The 19,112-nt window shown below is 41.6% G+C and overlaps 2 protein-coding genes across 8 annotated transcripts in view; one reads left to right on the plus strand and one right to left on the minus strand.

The window, feature by feature from the left end:
- Window positions 1-7,775, plus strand: part of LOC308631099 (5-hydroxytryptamine receptor 5B) — a gene marked incomplete at both ends in the record, with an annotated part of 41,695 nt that extends 33,920 nt beyond the window's left edge. The window contains one exon of the mRNA XM_081262028.1: window positions 7,440-7,775. Coding sequence (XP_081118154.1) covers window positions 7,440-7,775 — 336 coding nt within the window. The remainder of the gene's footprint in view (window positions 1-7,439) is intronic.
- A 4,712-nt stretch (window positions 7,776-12,487) lies between these two features.
- CCDC93 (CCC complex scaffolding subunit CCDC93) overlaps window positions 12,488-19,112 on the minus strand; it is an 83,414-nt gene continuing 76,789 nt past the window's right edge. For all 7 annotated transcript variants that reach the window (XM_081261607.1, XM_081261605.1, XM_081261608.1 and 4 more), the window contains one exon: window positions 12,488-17,570. In XM_081261607.1, coding sequence (XP_081117733.1) covers window positions 17,517-17,570 — 54 coding nt within the window. In that variant the 3' untranslated portion in view covers window positions 12,488-17,516. The remainder of the gene's footprint in view (window positions 17,571-19,112) is intronic.

The raw sequence follows: 19,112 nt of genomic DNA on the forward strand, positions 1-19,112 counted from the left end.
CTTCCTTTTCTAGGTTTTTGAGGTGTTGTGTGAGTTCATTTATCTGTTGGTTTTTTCTTTTTTTGAGGTAAGAACTCCAAGAAATGAATTTCCCTCTTAAAACTGCTTTCATTGTGTCCCATAGATTCTGGTATGTTGTGTCTGTGTTGTCATTTGACTCTAAGAATTTTTTCATCTCCTCCTTTATGTCTTCTACAACCCATTGATCCTTCAATAATATATTGTTCATTTTCCATGTGATGTAGGATTTTTCCTTCCTTCTTTTATCATTGATTTCCAATTTCATTCCATTATGGTCAGATATGGTGCATGGTATTATCTCCACACCCTTATAATTACTAAGAGTTGCCTTATGGCATAATATATGGTCTATCTTTGAGTAGGATCCATGTGCTGCTGAGAAGAACGTGTATCCACTTGATGATTGTTGATATATTCTATATATGTCGGTTAAGTCTAGGTTATTGATTGTGCTGTTGAGTTCTATAGTTTCTTTATTCAGCTTTTGTCTAGAGGATCTGTCTAATGGCGAGAGCGGTGTGTTGAAGTCACCCATAATTATTGTGTTGTGGTCTATTTGACTCTTGAACTTGAGGAGAGTTTGTTTTATGAACGTTGCAGCTCCATTGTTTGGTGCATACAAATTGATGATTGTTATGTCTTGTTGGTGGATGGTTCCTTTTAACAGTATATAGTGACCTTCTTTATCCTTCTTGATTAACTTAGGTTTGAAGTTGATTTTATTCGATATGAGTATGGCCACTCCTGCTTGCTTCCGAGGGCCATATGAGTGGTATGATTTTTCCCAACCTTTTACCTTCAGCCTGTGTATATCTTTTCCTATCATATGAGTCTCCTGAAGGCAGCATATTGTTGGATTTGTTTTTTTGATCCAGGTTACTAGCCTATGTCTCTTGATTGGTGAATTTAGGCCATTAACATTTAAGGTTACAATTGAGATATGATTTGTATTTCCAGTCATGCTTCTTTATTTATTTATTTTAGTTTGGCTAGTTTTGCTTTTTGGTTGTTTTCCTCCCCCTTTACTGAGATACCTCCTGCTGTTAGTTTTGGGCACTATTTATCAAATCCTCTTCTTGTAGTGTTTTGTTCAAAATGCTTTGCAGAGCTGGTTTTCTTGCTGCAAATTCTTTTAGCTTTTGTTTATCATGAAAGATTTTAATTTCATTGTCAAATTTGAAGCTCAATTTTGCTGGATATAGTATTCTTGGTTGGAATCCATTATTTTTCAGCGTTTGAAATACATTATTCCAGGATCTTCTCGCTTTCAAAGTTTGTGATGAGAAATCGGTCGTTAACCTAATTGGTTTACCCCTGAAAGTAATCTGCCTCTTTTCTCTCGTAGCTTTTAATATTCTCTCCTTGTTCTGTACGTTGGCTATCTTCATAATTATATGTCTTGGGGTTGGTCTATTATGGTTTTGAATGTTTGGGGTCCTGTAGGCTTCCAGGATTTGGCAATCCATTCCATCTTTCATCTCTGGGAAGTTTTCTAGAATTATTTCATTTAATATGTTGTCCATTCCTTTGGTTTGAAACTCTGTGCCTTCTTCTATCCCTATGACTCTCAGATTTGGTTTTTTTATGACATCCCATAACTCTTGAATAGATTGTTCGTGGGATTTAAGCATCTTTTCTGTGTTGACTATATTCTTTTCAAGTTGATAAACCTTGTCTTCATTATCTGATGTTCTGACTTCTACTTGATCAAGTCTATTTGTAATATTCTCGTTTGAGTTTTTAATTTGGCTTATAGTTTCCTGCAATTCTAGGATTATTGTTTGATTTTTTTTTAAGATCACTATCTCCTGGTAGATCTCGTTCTTTGCCATTTGAATTTGTTTGTTTAATTCATTTTCAAAATATACTTTTATTTCTTGGACTTGCTGTCTCATGTCTTCTCTAATATTCCTTTCCATTCGAGTTAGGTATCCCCTGAGTTCTTTCCATATCCCTGTTTCTGAAGTTTCTATGTCCTCTTGTAGAATTGAGTTGTCTTGCATTGTTTGAAATCCTTTTTTCCCTTGTTTTCTCATGTTGTCCACGTTACTTTCCAGTTCTTTTTGATTGTCGTGTTTCTGCTCTCTTCTATAGATTTGTTTTGTTTCTGTATTACTCTGATGTCTCTCCTTTGTGTTGTTGAACTATGCCTGCTAACGTGGATTCTGCTGGGAAGGAATTCCGACGTCCGAGCTCCAGTGACGACACTACTCTGCTATGCTGTGCCCCAGTCTCCTTGCCGGGGTGCCCTAATGGGGGGGTGTGAGTGGACTGTCTCTGTTTGGTTTCAGCACCCGGTCGTGGCAGGCAGGCAGACTCCTGCCGCCCAGTATCTCAGGCCGTGGGCAGGTGATCCATCGCCAGCGGGAGGGCGTTCTCCTACCGCCCAGTTACCCTGGCAGTGGATGAACTGTCGCCGGCAGGCCTGCAGTTTACAGCTGCCCAGTCACGAGAGCCTTGCCTCTAGTCTCCTGTTCTCTCCTGCTAGGCTTGGGTTCTCCTGCTAGACCAGATTTCCCCTCAGTGATGGTTCTCGGCAGTTCAAGCTATACTCTGGGCCTGTTTTGTTGCAATCTGTGGGAGAGTGGCAGTGGATACTTCAGCTCTCTAAGATGGTGGCCGCTGTTTGCCTTTGTTTTGTCCGCTGATGAGAGGGGGGGTTGAGGGTCAGGTGCCTCTAGCTCCCCTTTAGTCTTTATGCAGGCTCACTCTGATACTGCCTCCCCCTGAAAGTCTAGGAGAGATTTTATGCGAAATCCCCCTAAGTTTGGGGGCTGGGCTGGGTCACACACACCTGTTTTGTTGCTGCAATCTGTCGGAGAGTGGCGGTGGGTACTTCAGCCCTCTAAGATGGTGGCCGCTGTTTGCCTTAGCGGAGTGTCCCCTGTGGGGGGCGGGGCCTTACCGGCTTCCTTCCCCGACTGCAATCCCGAACTCAGCCCGGAGGTCAGTGCGGGCTTGGGCTTGGCTGGTGGGATACCACCGTGTCGCAGCCACTTAATTCCCTGCTGACTGGTTAACCCCTTCTCTGCGGCGCCACGCCTTCTGTAGCCTCGGGGCAGGCCGCGCGTATCAGACAGCCTGGATCTCCGGGGTCACACCGTTGGCTTTTGGGATCCCCGGCACTCTATGGTTTTGATTTTTTCTGCTTGCCCCTCCCCCAGCGCTGGCTAGGCAGCTTTTGTTTTGTCCACTGATGGGAGGGGGGGTTGAGCGTCAGGTGCCTCTAGCTCCCCTTTAGTCTTTATGCAGGCTCACTCTGATACTGCCTCCCCCTGAAAGTCTAGGAGAGATTTTATGCGAAATCCCCCTAAGTTTGGGGGCTGGGCTGGGTCACACACACCTGTTTTGTTGCTGCAATCTGTCGGAGAGTGGCGGTGGGTACTTCAGCCCTCTAAGATGGTGGCCACTGTTTGCCTTAGCGGAGTGTCCCTTCGGATCTGTCCATTTCTGATAGAGGTTTTGAAGTCCTCCAAATAGAATTGAAAAGAGAAATGGATGAAGTATATCACAATTATATCAGTTTTTGCCTTACATATTTTGATGTTCCATTGTTAAGCACATTCACATTAAGGGTTATAACAAATTCCTGGAGTATAGATCCTGTTATTATGCAGTGTTCATCTCACTCACCATAATTTTGTTTTAAAGTGTGTTCTGTCTGAAATATACCCACTCCTACTATATTTCTGGGTGTACTGGAAAATGAACCTAGGGGTGCTTTACTGCAAAGTAACATCCCCAGCCCCTTATATTTTTTGAGACAAAGTTGCTGAGCCTGGCCTCAAACTTGTACTCCTCCTACTTTCTTTTGGTTATTGGTAGTATGGTATATCTGTCTCCATCCCTTTAAATCTATATGTGTGTTAAAGTTCTTTTCTTCTAGATAATTTATAGTTTAGTCTTATTTTTTTGTCTACTCAACAATTTTTTTTGGGGGGGTGGTGCTGGGGATTGAACTTAGGGCCTTGTGCATGTGAGGTTAGCACTTTACCAACTGAGCTATAGCCCCAGCCTAACGAGCTCTTTTAATTGATGTATTCAGAATAATAATACTTAGTAATCACTGATGTAGTGGGATTAGTATCTATATTTGCTATGGCTTTCTATTTGTTACTCTTGTTCTTTGTTCCTTTTTGCCTTGTGCTTTTTTCTGTCTTTTGCAGTTTAAATGAAATTTTTGTGATGTTATTTCCGCTCTCTTAGCACACCAGGTATATTTTATTTATTTTTTAGTGATTGCTCTTTAGTTTGCAGTGTACAGTTACACATCCAAACCTAGTCCAATGTCAAATAACTTATACCATTTCATGGTATATAATACTTTATAATAACAAAATAATTCTAATTCCTCTTTCTCCTCTCTTATATCATATTTTCATTTGACTTATACATAAGCATAAATAGCATGAGTTATTGAAAACATTATTGCTGTTTTTATTGTGAACAAACTTACCTGTTAGTTCAAATAAGAAAAATAAGATTTTTATTTTGCCTTCATGTATTCATTCTCTGATGCTCTTTATGTAAATCCAGGTGTCTGACCTATATGATTTCCTTTCTAAGAACTTTTAAAAACACTTCTTGTAAGGCATTTGTATTGGAACTAAAACTCTTCAGTCTTTTTCAATTTTAATGGGTAATTTTTTAAATTGTAGATTTTTCTTTCCCTTTCTTCTTTTAACACATTTAAATATTTCACTTCACTCTTTGCTTGTATGGTTTCTCAGAGGTCAGATGTACTTTCTATCTTTGCTCCTCTGTAGGTAAGGTATTTTGTTTCCTTGGGCTTCTTTAAAGATTTTATCTTTGTTTATCTGCAGGTTAAAATGACAGCCTCATGTATGTATGTACCTGGCATTTTTCTTGTTTGATGCTCTTTGACCTTCCTGGAACTGTGGTTTTCTGTCTGACATTAATTAAGGGAAATTCTCAGCAATTATTGCTTCAAATATTTCTTCTGTTCCTCTTTCTGGTATCTCATTACAAATATATTATACCTTTTGTAGTTGTTCCAGTTTTTTTGATAGTCTGTTTTTTTTTCTCTCTTCCAGTCTTTTTCTTTTCTTTTTTCTGTTCTGGAAGCTGCGATTGTCCTAGCTCAAGTTTAGAGATCCTTTCCTTGGCTATGTCTGGTCTACTAATGAGCCCAACAAAGCCATTCATTCTTCATTTCTGATATAGTTGTTTGAACTCTATCATTTCTTGTTTTTCTTTTTTCCATGTTTTGTATTGGTGCACCATAGTTGTACATAGTAGTAGGATTTGTTGTTACATAGTTGTACATGCACACAATTTAACAATATAATTTGGCCAGTATCATTCCTCATTAATTCCCCCTTTCTTCTTCTCCCTGGGTCCTTTCCTTTCCTTTACTGATCTCTCTTCAATTTTCATAAGATTCCCTACCCTGGCCCTCTTTCTTTTCCTTTTTCCTCTTTAGCTTGCACATGAGAGAAAATATATGACCCTTGACATTCTGAATTTGGCTTATTTGACTTAACACAACGGTCTCAAGTTCCATCCATTTTCCTGCAAATGACATAATTTCATTTTTTATGGATGAGTAAAACTCCATTGTATATACATAACACATTTTATTTTATCCATTCATTGATGGACACCTAGGCTGGTTTCATAGTTTGGTGATTTTGAATGGTGTTGCTATAAACATGGGTATGCATGTGTCATTATAGTATGTGGATAAATACCAAGGAGTAGGATAGCTGGGCCATATGATGGTTCCATTCTATAGTGGTTGTACTGATTTACAATCCCACCAATAGTGTTAAAGTGTTCCTTTTTTTCCACGTCCTCTCCAACATTTATTATTGTTTGTATTCTTTTTTTTGTGTGTGGGGGGGTATACCATGGATTGAACTCAGGGGCACTCGACCACGGAGTCACGGCCACAGTCCTATTTTGTATTTAATTTAGAAACAGGGTCTGAGTTGCTTAGCACATCACTTTTGCTGAGGCTGGATTTGAACTTGGGATCCTCCTGCCTCAACTCCCAAGTTGCTGGGATTATAGGCATGCCCCACAGCGCCCGGTTATTGTTTATATTCTTGATGGCTACCATTCTGACTGAAGAGAAAGTAAATCTCAGTGTAATTTGATTTGTATTTCCGTAATTGCTAATGATGACATTTTTTTATATATTTGTTGGCCATTATATTTCCTCTGAGAAGTGTCTGTTTAGTTCATTTTTCCATTTATTAAGTTGGGTGTTTTGAGTTCTTTATATATTCTAGATAATAATCCTCTGTTAGAGGGTAACTAGCAAAGACTTTTCTTGCATTCAGTAGGTTATGTTTTTACATTCTTGTTTCTTCATTGTGCAGAAGCTTTTTAATTTAATGCCATCTGTTTATTAATTCTTGATATTATTTCTTGAGCTTCTGAGGTCCTATTGAGAAAGTTGTTGTCTGTGCCTATATGCTAGAGTATTCCCCTATGTTTTTTTATATGAGTTCTAGCTTTTTAAAAATTATTTCTTACAATTTCTCTTTGCCTAGATTATCCAAAAGTTCTTACATGTTGTTTATTTTTCTATTAAAGTCCTTAGTATATTATATTTTAAAAAGTTCTAGTCTGATAATTCCAACAATATGGCCACATATGATTCTGGTTCTGATCTTGCCAAGTCTCATCAAACTTCTTTTTGCCTTGTAGTTTTGTAATTGCTTGTGGAAAGGTGAGCACGATATTTTGGGTAAGGAAAAACAGTAAGGTTTGGGGGGACAGGGAGCATTTTAAAACCTGTGATTAGGCATTATAGTCTTTTTTTGGGGGGGCGGGGAGGCTGTGCCCCTGGACTGCGAACTTCACAGGGCTTCCCAGTCCCACCTTCCCCTCAGTTGGGGCTGGAAGGTTGGAGGGTACTGGAGTTGGATATTTCCCTTCTATAGGTACATTAGCTCTGATAAACCCAAACAGGTTAGGCTCTTATAATCAAGCTTCTCATGAGGGCAGGGTTTGTTAAGGTGAATGATTCAATGTATTTCGAAATGGATCCACTTTCACTTCCCTCCATTTGCGGGAACCAAGAGTTGATTTTTCTCCAGTACTCACTGAGAGGACCTTGTGTAGTAATACAACTTACAAAAGCACTCTCCCTGCACCCCTGCTAGCCACTCAAGGAGTCTAACTCCTAGGATTGTCCACACTGAGCCTCTATCAATTGGTCAATTAGAGTTTGTTTTATTACTCTGCACTGGTCCCTGCAGTAGCTTTGGCTCGTAGATTTCTGCTCGAGTAAGCTGTGATTTTGTTTTCACTTCTCTTTCCCACTTTTGGAGCAGTATTTAGCCCTGTGGACCTACTTCTCTGAAAAATCTAAGAATTTTTTCAGTTTGTTCATCATTTTTCTGTGTTCTAGTTTTTTTTTTTTAATTCCACACTTACTTTCTTTTAAGGTGAAGGAGGCACCTCCTGAGGCTGAGATGGTGTTCACAGCCCGTTGCAGAGCCACTGTGACCTTCCAGACCAGTGGAGACTCCTGGCGGGAGCAGAAGGAGAAGCGAGCAGCCCTGATGGTGGGCATCCTGATTGGTGTGTTCGTCCTGTGCTGGATCCCCTTCTTCCTGGCGGAGCTCATCAGCCCCCTTTGTGCCTGCAGCTTACCCCCCATCTGGAAGAGCATTTTCCTGTGGCTTGGCTACTCCAATTCTTTTTTCAACCCCTTGATTTACACAGCTTTTAACAAGAACTACAACAATGCTTTTAAGAGCCTCTTTACCAAGCAGAGATAAAAGGGGTTGGAGAGAAATGGGGAGACAGGGGAAAAGGAACTCATATCTCTCCTTTTCACCAGTGATCTGGGAGCTGTCTCTCCCTAGCTGAATACTAATGACATTTTGAGAGTCATATCATTGGGCTGGGACTATAGAAGTAGCAGTGCCAAAGGCTCGTCTCACAGAATACAGTAAGCATAGAAGTATGCTTTCTTCCCATATAGATGTAGACATTGCTAACGGATCATGTACCTTTCCCCATTGAGCAGGAATTTCACTCAGAATCCTTCAGGACAGCACTTTAGTTATTGCTAATTGGTTACAACTGACACACAAGTCAAAGACGATTTGACTTTCCTTTGTTCAATACTCTGTTCCTCAGTGAGCATCTCAAGCCTCTTGGAAGACTCTCCCTTGTGAAAGAGTGCTTCCCCCACCCTCTGAACTCAGCTTACCTTTCTCAAGACTCTCACAAATCCCCCAGTGGCTGTGTATTCCAATTTGCAAGAAAATGAGGATCACCTACCTACTGAATCAGACTCTCAAAGTGTAGACTGGTGATATATGTATTACATTCTCTCAGTTTTCTTTTTTTTAAATCAGTGAGATTGTTTTCATCACCTTTTTTGCTACGCTGACCAAAAAGTTCATTTTGGGGCTCAAGGTTTCAGAGGTCTCAGTTCATAGACAGCCAGCTCTGTTCCTTGAGGCAAGGCAAAACATTGTGGCAGAAGAGCTTGGTGCAGGAAAATAGCTGGGGACACAGCTCCAGGAAGCAGAGAGCAAGCTCCCTCAAGGAGGAAAAAATATATACCTGCCTGTAGTTACCACTGTTAATCCCTATGGGGGATTAATGCATTGATTAAATCAAGACTCTCCTAATCCAATCATTTTACCTCTAAGCCTTCTCGCTTTGTCTCACACAGGAGCTTTTAGGGGACATATCACATCTAAACTACAACAGATGCTGCTGGATTTTTAGTTTGCTCTTAGACTGATTTTAAACTAGAATTTCTGGGGGATGACCCAACGCAGCAGCAATTCTTAAAACTTGCCACATGATTCCACTGTGTGAAACCCTGGTGAGGTCTTTTCTCTGCTTCTTTACCACAAGGGACGAGAGTTACGAGAAATGTTTCCATATTACTTAACCATACTGACTTGTATGTGTAATAAAAAGACCTTAGAGGCATTCCTGTCTAGGCTCTGGATCATTTCTGTGATGCACACAGAGGGAAAATGATACCTGTAATAGTACTACCAAACCCCAACAAGAGCCAGGCGTGGAGGCGCATGCTTATAAGCCCAGCAGTTTGGGAGACTGAGACTGAAGGATCGCAAGTTCAAAGCCAACCACAGCAAAAGCGAGGTGCTAAGCAACTCAGTGAGACCTTGTCTCTAGATAAAATAAAAAATTGGGCTGGGGATGTGGCTCAGTGGTTGAGTGCCCTTCAGTTCAATCCCTAGTACCCACCCCCCAAGAAAAAAAAAAAACAATACCAATAAAACCTGTAGGCTGAGTTAATTATCTTGACTGAAAAGACACCAAGAGTAACCTTCAACCATGTTCTTAGTAACTGTAGCAACTATAAAATCTCAGTGGGACATAGCAACAAACCTTTATTTCTTGCTCCTTCATTTGTCTATGGCTGGTCTGCAGTTTCAGTCATCTCAGCTGGACTCTTCTGGTCTTGAAAGCTGCAGATCAGGTTTAGGTCTGCACCATGTGTCTCTCATACTTTTTGCAACAACAACAATCTTCTCAAGAGAGAAGGGCAAAATGATAGGCCACACAAACACCTTTTCAAAACTCTATCAATGGTTTTAGTCAGCTTTTTGGTCACTGTGACCAAAAGACCCAACAAAAATAACTTAGAGGAAGAAAAGGTTATTTTATTTTCACTCATGATTTCAGAGGTTCCAACTCCATAGCTCTGGGCCTGAGGTGGGACAGAACATCATGGCAGAAGAGCATGGTGGAGAAAAGCAGCTCAGGACAAGACAACTAGGAAGCAAAGAGCAAGTTCTGCTCACTAAGGAAAAAATATAAGCCCCAAAGTTATGCCCCCAGTGACCTACTGCCTCCAGCCCCACCCCACTTGCCTACAGTTTACCACCCAGTTAATATCTCAGTGGATTAACCTACAGATTAGGTTAAGGCTCTCATAAACCAATCATTTCACCTCTGAATATTCTTGCTTTGGAGGACATGAGCTTTTGGAGGACACCTCATAAATAAACTACAATCCTAAAATGAAGGGATGGGGAAGTATATTTCAGTGCCATAACAAAGGTATCTACTATGAGGGAACTGATGAATATCAACCAATAATTTAATGCTCAGTACTTAAAAAAAAAAAGCAAAACAGGAAAAAATACCAGCCTTATGTGATAGCACAAACCTGCAATACCAGTAACTCAGAAGGCTGAGGCAGGAGGATTGCAAATCAAGGACATCCTAGGCAAGAGAGACCCTGTCTCAAAAAAGAGCTGGGGACTACAGCTTGGTGGTAAAGCATCCCTGGGTTCAATTCCCAGCACCAGAAAAAAAAATGTAATATAGAAAGCATAACTCCTGTGAGCCATTTGTTTCAGTTGTATTTTCATCTAATTTTTTTTTTTTTTTTGTACCAGGAGATTAAACCCAGGAGTGCTTAACCACTGAGTCATATCCCAACCCTTTTTATTTGAGACAGAATCTCACTTAGATTTGCTTAGAGCCTTGCTAAGTTGTTGAGGCTAGCTTTGAGCTTGTAATCCTCCTGCCTCAGCCTCGCCAGCCACTGAGATTATAGGTATGTGCCACCATGCCTAGCTCATCTGGATTATGAGTGATCTCTTAACTGGATTCCCTTCAGCCTGTAGGCAACACAGCCCCCAGAGGGATCCCTATTAAAACGAGGCCAGAATATATCACTTTTCTACTCAAAATTCTCTTGTAGCTTCCCACACAGATTCACAGAGAGTCACCAAACTCATCTGGGTATGCTTCTATCCAGGGCTTTTACACTTGATATTCCCTATACTTGGAATTTCCTCACCCAGGTCTCTATGACTTACTCCTTCACTAGTCAGTGACTGAGGTCCTCCCTAGCTTCTCCATATAAAATTGCCACCACCACCAAAACAGACATTCCTGACCCTTCTTCACTGATTTAATCAGTATGTTGAAGAAACATGACTTACATATTTCTTTCTTATGTGTCTTCCCCATTGGACGAAGCTTCTAGGAAGGCAGGTTCTCTTTTCTGTGTTTTTTCATTTCTGTATTTTGTGTTTGACAGAGTGGAAACTCAAATATTTGCTGGTTGAATGCACCAGTTAACAGGGATTTTCTCTCATTGAACAAGAACATGGAAGCAAGTGGGACCAGGTTGGCTCAGAAGCTCATCATGCCTTCAGGGAGCCTGATTCTTTCCATCTTTTCAGTTGGTCAAGCTCAGTGTCTAGATGGTGAAGTTGCTCAAATCTTGTGATTTCCTTGACAAATAAACAGAAAGGGCAAGCAGAAGCTCTCCTGATACAATTCTGGCTGGTTATCAGCAGGAAAGTCTTTCTGGGACTCCTCAGCAGTCTTCTCATTGTTGGTCATGACTGGGTTAGACATCTATTTATAAATCAACCTTGGAAAGCAGAAATGGGATTCTCATGCCTTTTAGAACAGCTGTTATGACGTTCTCCTGGAGCTGAACGAAACCAGAGTTCTGTTGGTAAAGAAAGAGGGGTGGCGCACACTTGAATCCCAATGAATTGGGAGGCTGAAGCAGAAGGACCACAAGTTCAAGGCCACCCTTAGCAACTTGGTGATGCTGTTTCAAAGTAAAGTACAAAAACAGCTGGGGATTTAGGTCAGTGATAAAGTACTCCTGGGTTCAATACCCAGGGCCCTCCCACACCAAAAAATAAACAAGGGTGGGAAGGATCACTCACAGTATGTTTCCATTCAAGATTGGAGTAGCTTCTGGAAGATGTTAACAGTTCTCTTTGGGCCATGGCTCAGAGGTACCATCCCCATGTTTTGTACCCCAAAAGTCAGGAAGCACAATTTCACAGTGATTCTCATGACATGCAGGCAACCCTACAATGGGGTTTAGGGTTCTATCGTCTTCACAGTCCATTTTCTATCCCTGCCAGGCCAACACACTCACACAGTAGATAGGAATGTTAGTCAATTTTCTGTTGCTGTGACAAAATACCTGTGAAAATCAACTTAAAGGAGAAAAGACTTAATTTGGCTCAGAGTTTCATAGGTTTCAGCCCATAATGGGCTCCTTTGTTTCCAGGCTTGTGGTAAGGTAGAAGAGCATCATGGCAGAAGGGTGTGGCAGAGCACAGCTACTCATCTCATGGTGGCCAGGAACTGGGGGTGGGGGGAAGGGGTCAGAGACAAGATATAACCTTCAAAGGCAAATCCTCAGTAACCTACTTCCTCCAGGGGGGCCCCACCTCCTAGTGGTCCATTCAGTTACAGACTCATCAATGGCTTAACACTTTGATGAGTGAGTGCCCTCAGGACCCAACCACTTCCCCAAAGCCCCACCTCTGAACATTGTTGCACTGAGGACCAAGCCTTCAACACATGAGTCTTGGGAGGACTCTTCATATCAAACCATAATAGTGCCGAATGTGCCTCAGTGTCTCAGCTCCTCAAAGCTATTACATCAGAGGACAGCCCCTTCCACACTGGCCTATTACCACCAAGACCCAAGCAAGAGACAGTTTTACTGCTTCTGACTCATGGGCTTTATTTTGCTTAAGAAAGTACATTTATGGAACTAGAATCCTTTATTTTTTTGAAAACTAAACCAAATTAAAATTTAAAAACTATTTATTTTTGAAAAGATAATACATGTACATGGTACAAAATTCAAAAGGTACAAAAGTTATACAGTGAAGTTATTCCCACCCCTTTTCCCAGGGGCAACCAAGACTGCCAGGTTGCTGTATAACTTTCCAGAGATATTATATGCATATGCAAGCAGACACGTGTCATAGACATGAGTGTATGTGCTCACATACACACACAATCTATAAACACATTTTTTCCATTCCAAATATTAGTATACCATGTGCCTTTTCCCCCCACTTAACCATGCATCATTCCATGGCAGAACACATACAGCAGCTCTGCTCTTTTAAATTTCTGCCCCACTATAGGAACTGGCCATAACTTATTTCACCATTGCTATATATTGATTGACAGTTTCCAACTTCTGCTATCACAAACAATGCTTTAATAAAAATCCTTGTCAAAGGAACATTCTTAGGTGTAGCACTACTGGTTCGAAAGGCTGTGCATTTGCACTTGTGACAGGTATTGTCCAACAGTCCTCCAGAAGGCTGTATAATTCATACTTCTGCCAATGCTGCATCTGAATGCTGCTTCCCATAACCTGGCAGCATCATCCCATTTCTGGCTTTCATGTGGCTGAGACATTTTCTACCAACTGACCTTTAGATTTCATGAACTTTTTAGAGCAAAAACATACTCACGATCTTAGGTGACATTAGTGTGTACCCTTTCTCTTTTCCTTGCCTATTCTGGGAGAAAAAAAATATATCTCTAAAAGACCCTCTGAAAGTTTGAAAACTGACACCTTTTTTCATTCCAACTTTCCAGGTTAGAGAAGAACACAGTCTGAGAGAGATCGTCCTAGGCTGATGAATAGAACTGTTGGCCTGTTTCAAACTAAGCATAAATTAGAGGAAAGGTTAAGTCTAAATTTTGTTAATACAGGGATGCAAAGTTCTAATTTGGAGAGGCACATTTATCCTAGTATTTCCTGGCTTTGAGCCAGATGCCAGAGAGACCACAGAAAGATAGACAAGGTCCCTGTTTTTATTGCCCTAACATTCCAGAATGTAGGGTGGGCAACAGAACTCACAAAGGACTAACTGACATTCAAACAGTAACATGTGCCATCAAGACAGATAGCAAGGGATGGACAGAATATGATCAGGGCCAGAGACCAAAATTAAATGGGTTTGTATGTGTATTAGGTGGTCATGGAAAGCCATAGCCCAAGATCTTGGAGGGGACAGAGCTCTATGTAGAGGAAACAGCAGAGTAACAGCCATTTTAAGGGCATGAACTTGGTCCATCTGAGGAATTGAGACATGCTGATGTGGAAGAACAAGAGTATTCCCTGGGTTGTCAACTATGCTGCAGACCAGGTACTAAATCCCCCCAAGGATCTTACACAATATATTTATTATGAGAAGAGAGGAGACTTCTATAAATTACTTTTCATGTAACATTTCAGCCTGTTTCCATGTGATATAAAAAAGTATGCTCTAAACTGAGTATAAAAGACCAGGCGACTGCATGGAGGATTCTGAAGATGCATCAAGCAAGGCACTTCCCTGGCAATGCCCAGCCACAGGGACAGATAAAGGCACCCATCTCACTGGGATCTTTAGTGTACTGTTCTATATTAAGATGTTCTACCTCATGGCCAACATGGGCCACAAGGAAGCCATAGAGCACCTCCTTAAAGTGTTCTTCCTCAAAGCATGCTGCAAGCCAACTACCTGTGTTTCCCACAAAGGACTCAGGCTCAAACTGTTAAAAGTTATTGCTAGAATGCCTAATTCCCTCTTAAACTGACCATCTGTAACCTGCAGAGTCGGCAATATAAGACCACATTGAGGCAGCAGAAATCCATGCAGCACAGACCTCAGGTCACAGCTGACTGTTCCAAGTGCCCTTTCAGACAGGTCTACTCTGCTCACCACAGATTCGATCAGAGCTTGTCAATATGATAACCACACGGCTATAGCATCTTGCGAGGTAGTGAGAAGGCTTCCTGAAAGCCTTCCCCAGTCTCTGCTCAAGGTTTTTAGGAGGTCCCAAGGGTTTCAGTATCATGAGGCAGTGTTTCTTCAGTATGGTGAGGTGGCAAGGCCCAGCTTTTCTTAAAACAGGGACTATGAACCAGAACCAGTTAAAACATGAATATTAGGCTCTAACAAAAGCTTAAGGCTAAAAAACTTTGATTGTGCTCTCCATTAAAAGAATACATACCCTCTTGTGTGACTTGACAAGTGTTTTCTAACATACTGCACCTCCCTCTAGTGGTATCAGCTCACCTGTTATCCCCAGACACTGAACACAGCCCAAGGACAAAAACAAAATGTCCCAGGTATCGCCTCATGAGCATCTAGTCCCACTCTGCTAGTAGCAGCTGAGTTTTGTTTAAACCAGCCTCATGTACTCCCTGAGAAGCATGTAAGAGTGAGGGGAGTCCCTGACCTAGAGGCTTGACAACCAGCTCTGGGCAGCCAGCTCCAAGAGCAAGCTCACTGCTCTGAGCAGGGAAAACTGCTTACTTCCTGGGGAAACCTGGTTCCTCCGGAAGCATGCATTTTATAAAAAGTAACTTAAGGTTGTTTCTACTCTTGCTTATAATTCTGGAAAAGTCTGCAGGTTGTGCAAAACACAACACTGTTCTATGTATATCTGGGCACAGGGAAAGACATGGCTCTGGGAGGACCTTGCTGTCATCTCCAAGTGGTTTCTGAAGTGATGAGGACCTCAGGGCATTTCCTGAGCCTAGAAAGCCTGACTGCACCATGTAGCTAATGTCCTAATTACTCACAATGCTGCTGTCCCTGATGCAGGTTGTCTGTAGAAAACAAAGAAGTCTCCAGATTGCCTTCTGTGTCTAATCCAAAGTGTTTAAGCAATGGAGACTAATTTATCATTTGTATTAGGCCTTGTGGTTTAAAAAAAGAAAAAGAGCATCTACCAATGCCTTGCTATACTAAAACCAAACAAAACTCCTGAGAAACACAGCTTAAATAAAAAACAGGTCTCCATTTAAGGCTTATTGGTTACTTTGAATCACTTATGCCATACTTTCCAACCAACACAGACAGGTGAACTCCACTACCTTCAAACATGACCTGCCCCTGCCTCCCTAATACAAATAATCACATCATTTCCTACTGCTCACAAAGTTCAGAAAACAGGGGCAGAGGTGGGGGCCTACAAGCTTATTGACAAGGTTTCTCTGAACTTGAAACAATTTTCAAACATAATCAAACTGCTGTCTCCTCCTTTCTTTAAAGTCCCACCTGTTGTTTTACAATTACTTGCTTCAACTAAACTGAGCCCTTTTAAAACCCCACATAAACACCACTCCAGGACCAGCGGAGGTGGAGATGCACACAGCCAGGAAGTGCCTGGCATAGAGAAGTGCCAGTGCAGATGCTGCTGTTCTCACTCAGCTCATCTGGAAGGCTTTGCTGGCACCAGCACAGACACTGATGGTGGTGTTAAGCCAGAGAGATTTTTTTTTTTAAAGCCTGTATACTTAGACCTGTATAATCACATCCATTAGTGAACTAAAAATGAGCACAGTGTTTCTGTGACTGTGCTGTATCCCCCACTTGCCTGACATGTTCAAGCTTTTATGTTTTATGGTCCAAACCTACTGAACAGTGTACATGTGCAAGGTTCATGAAGAAAGGAATATAAACCTCACACTGAGGTTTCCTGACCCTGACTAGTCATCAGACTTGAGAGGGCAGGAGCTTGACTGCTCACTTCCAAAAGAAAGCCAACCTCTTAGCTGCCCTCCACCATCCTCCAAAGTCTGTTCCCAGCCCATCTCTCCAGCTGTTCTTTAAAGCCTCCTGCAGAGACTGGCTCATCCCCTTTCCCACACCCTTCTGAGATTTTAATCATAGTGCACCTGCATTTGAAACCACATTCCTATCTTTGCCCAGCATTCTAACATCATATCCCCCCCACCCCCCGCCTTCAGATCTAGCCCAGATGCTGCCTCCTCCTCCTCCTCCAGATACTGTCTCCCTGCCTTTCTGCACAGCCTCCTGCTCTTCCCTTCCCAGTGGTACCTGCTCATGGTCTTTCCCTCGGCCTGCCCCAACAGCACTGCAGTATAGTCTCCTTGCTTTGGCCACAGTGTAGAAGGATAAGTTGAGGGGGATGAAAAAGCCCATTCTTGTGTTGCCCGTGGCTCGAATGAAAATCAGGACATGGAAAGGTGTAATTCTTATTGAATCATCCTCAATATGAGGCCCATTGTCAATTTTTTTGACATGATCTTAAGTACATAAGAATTAAACCCACAACATTGAGCTTTCAATCCAGTTGCTAAGTATATCATCCAAGCCTTCTGGCTGGTACTGATATCTTGAGAACCCAGGAACAAGGCACCATGCAGGTGAAAGGCCCAAGTGACAAACACTCACATGGGCTGATCATTCATCCAGCAGCCTCTGTTTATTGAAATAAATCTCAGATGAGCCACGATTCAGGGTCCTGTGAGCTATATCTGCTCCCTGGGCCACTTGCTGGATGCCTGGCAGTAGGGGAAAGAGACTGGGTTTTATACTTTGCTGAATCTCCCTCAGTGTTTATTTCTCAGTGGTCATTTAATTAATATTTGCTGAATGAAGGAATTCTTCTTTATTCAGACAGTCCAGACAAATACAGGTATCTTCATAAGTGCAATGTTACTAGAGAAATAAGTTGAATGGACAGAGAACATAGACAGCCCAATTTCTTCATTGGTGATGGGTCATATCCAAGCTAATGCTTACACTGTCTGATTCCATCAACAACAGCCAACAGAGATGAAATGGAAGCAGATAGGAGAAAGAAAACATCCAGGGAGTTGAAATCAATACACCTGCATCTCTCTACTGTTGCTTTCAGAACCATTTCATGATCTTGTAGTGGATAGATGTGGCATTAAAAATCAATCAGTGACATACAAAAATGGCTGGGAATGTTCAGGAGGCCTTGGCTTTCATCTTGGACAGCAGCATCTCATTCTTGCGGCCCTCCTAGAGGAGAAGCAGAGGGAGAGTACAGAGAGAGTTGGTGACTATATTACCATCCACATGGGGCACAATCTGTCCTTCCCTCCAATCCCACAGGAGACACCTGACTAACTAAACTAGACTTCTAGCACATGTCTACCAGCAAGGTGAAATCTGGTGACTTACTGACCTTCAATGAAGATATATTGATGCTCAGTTTCTGGACTGTCAGACTAAAGATGTGAGAGTTAGGCACTATTATTCCAAAAGACCTCTTGAAGGTTCTAAACTCTTCAAGGGACAGAAGCCTATTATGGTGAGAAGTGGGAGAGGCCTTGAGAAGGAAGCCCTAGAGAATGTGGTAGGCAAAACTATAAATTCTTACCCTAGCAACAATGAAGGCAAGGGGTATTCTTGATTTTAAGAAATAAATTTATAGAAAACAAGATGAGATATATTTATCAAGGGACATTCCTTCCATAGCACTGAAAATAAGTGGTACAAAATCTGTGCTTACAGAGGGATAACACTGGGCCTCTTGTCCTGTGGCACAAGTTACCTCATTATTTTATATTCTCTTCTTTGAACATCTTCAAAAGCTCCCCTCTGTGCCTTTCCTGTCCCCCTATTCCTACTGGCCCTGACAGCTCAAGACAACTTCATCTTCTAGCAAACGTCCAACACAGCCCACCCTTTCCTGGGCTGGGACACAACAATCCCTGTGTACAGCTCACAGGGCCCAGGTGTGGCAGTGGTTAGGCCACTATGGCAATCCTCTGCTGGAGAACCATTTATTATGAGAGAAAACTTTCTCTCATCCCTGAACTCTCTGCAGCCAAGATCCCCAAAGTCAACTTTTCCTGGGCTCAGGTGCTCCAAGTGCCCCGCTCTTCTAGTTGTCACAGCACAGCTTCAGTGACCTCAGTTTTCTTATGAGTACTAGTTTATCTACAGGGTTTAGACTCATCTTCCACTTGGAAAGCTAGGGAATAGCTGGGCTCCCAGGCTGGATGGAGGTAAACATGGCTTCTTCTGTCAGAAGCAAGGCGCTCTGATACTTTTGAACACAGTTTTTGGAAAGGGAGAAATAAGATGATCTTGGGTTCCATTAGAAAAGTTAAGAAAATTTTTCTTTTTATTTTTTATTTTTTTCCCCCACACATTTTATTGATGCATTATAGTTATAGAAAATGATGAGATTTGTTGTTACATATTCATACATTCATAAACCGTATGATTCACACATTTGAAGTATACAGTTCATATTTAGTATATTGATAGAGTCATGCAGCTATTGCTGAGGTCTATTTTATTTTATTTTGTTTTATTTAAAATTTTTTTTATTGTTGGTCGTTCAAAACATTACATAGTTCTTAGTATATCATATTTCACAGTTTGATTCAAGTGGGTTATGAACTCCCATTTTTACCCCGTATACAGATTGCTGTATCACATCAGTTACACTTCCATTGATTTACATATTGCCTTTCTAGTGTCTGATGTATTCTGCTGTCTATCCTATTCTCTACTACCCCCCTTCTCCTCCCCTTCCCTCCCCTTTTCTCT

The sequence above is a fragment of the Spermophilus citellus genome, assembly GCF_964194105.1.
Source record: "Spermophilus citellus genome assembly, chromosome: 11".
Classification (NCBI taxonomy): Eukaryota; Metazoa; Chordata; class Mammalia; order Rodentia; family Sciuridae; genus Spermophilus; species Spermophilus citellus.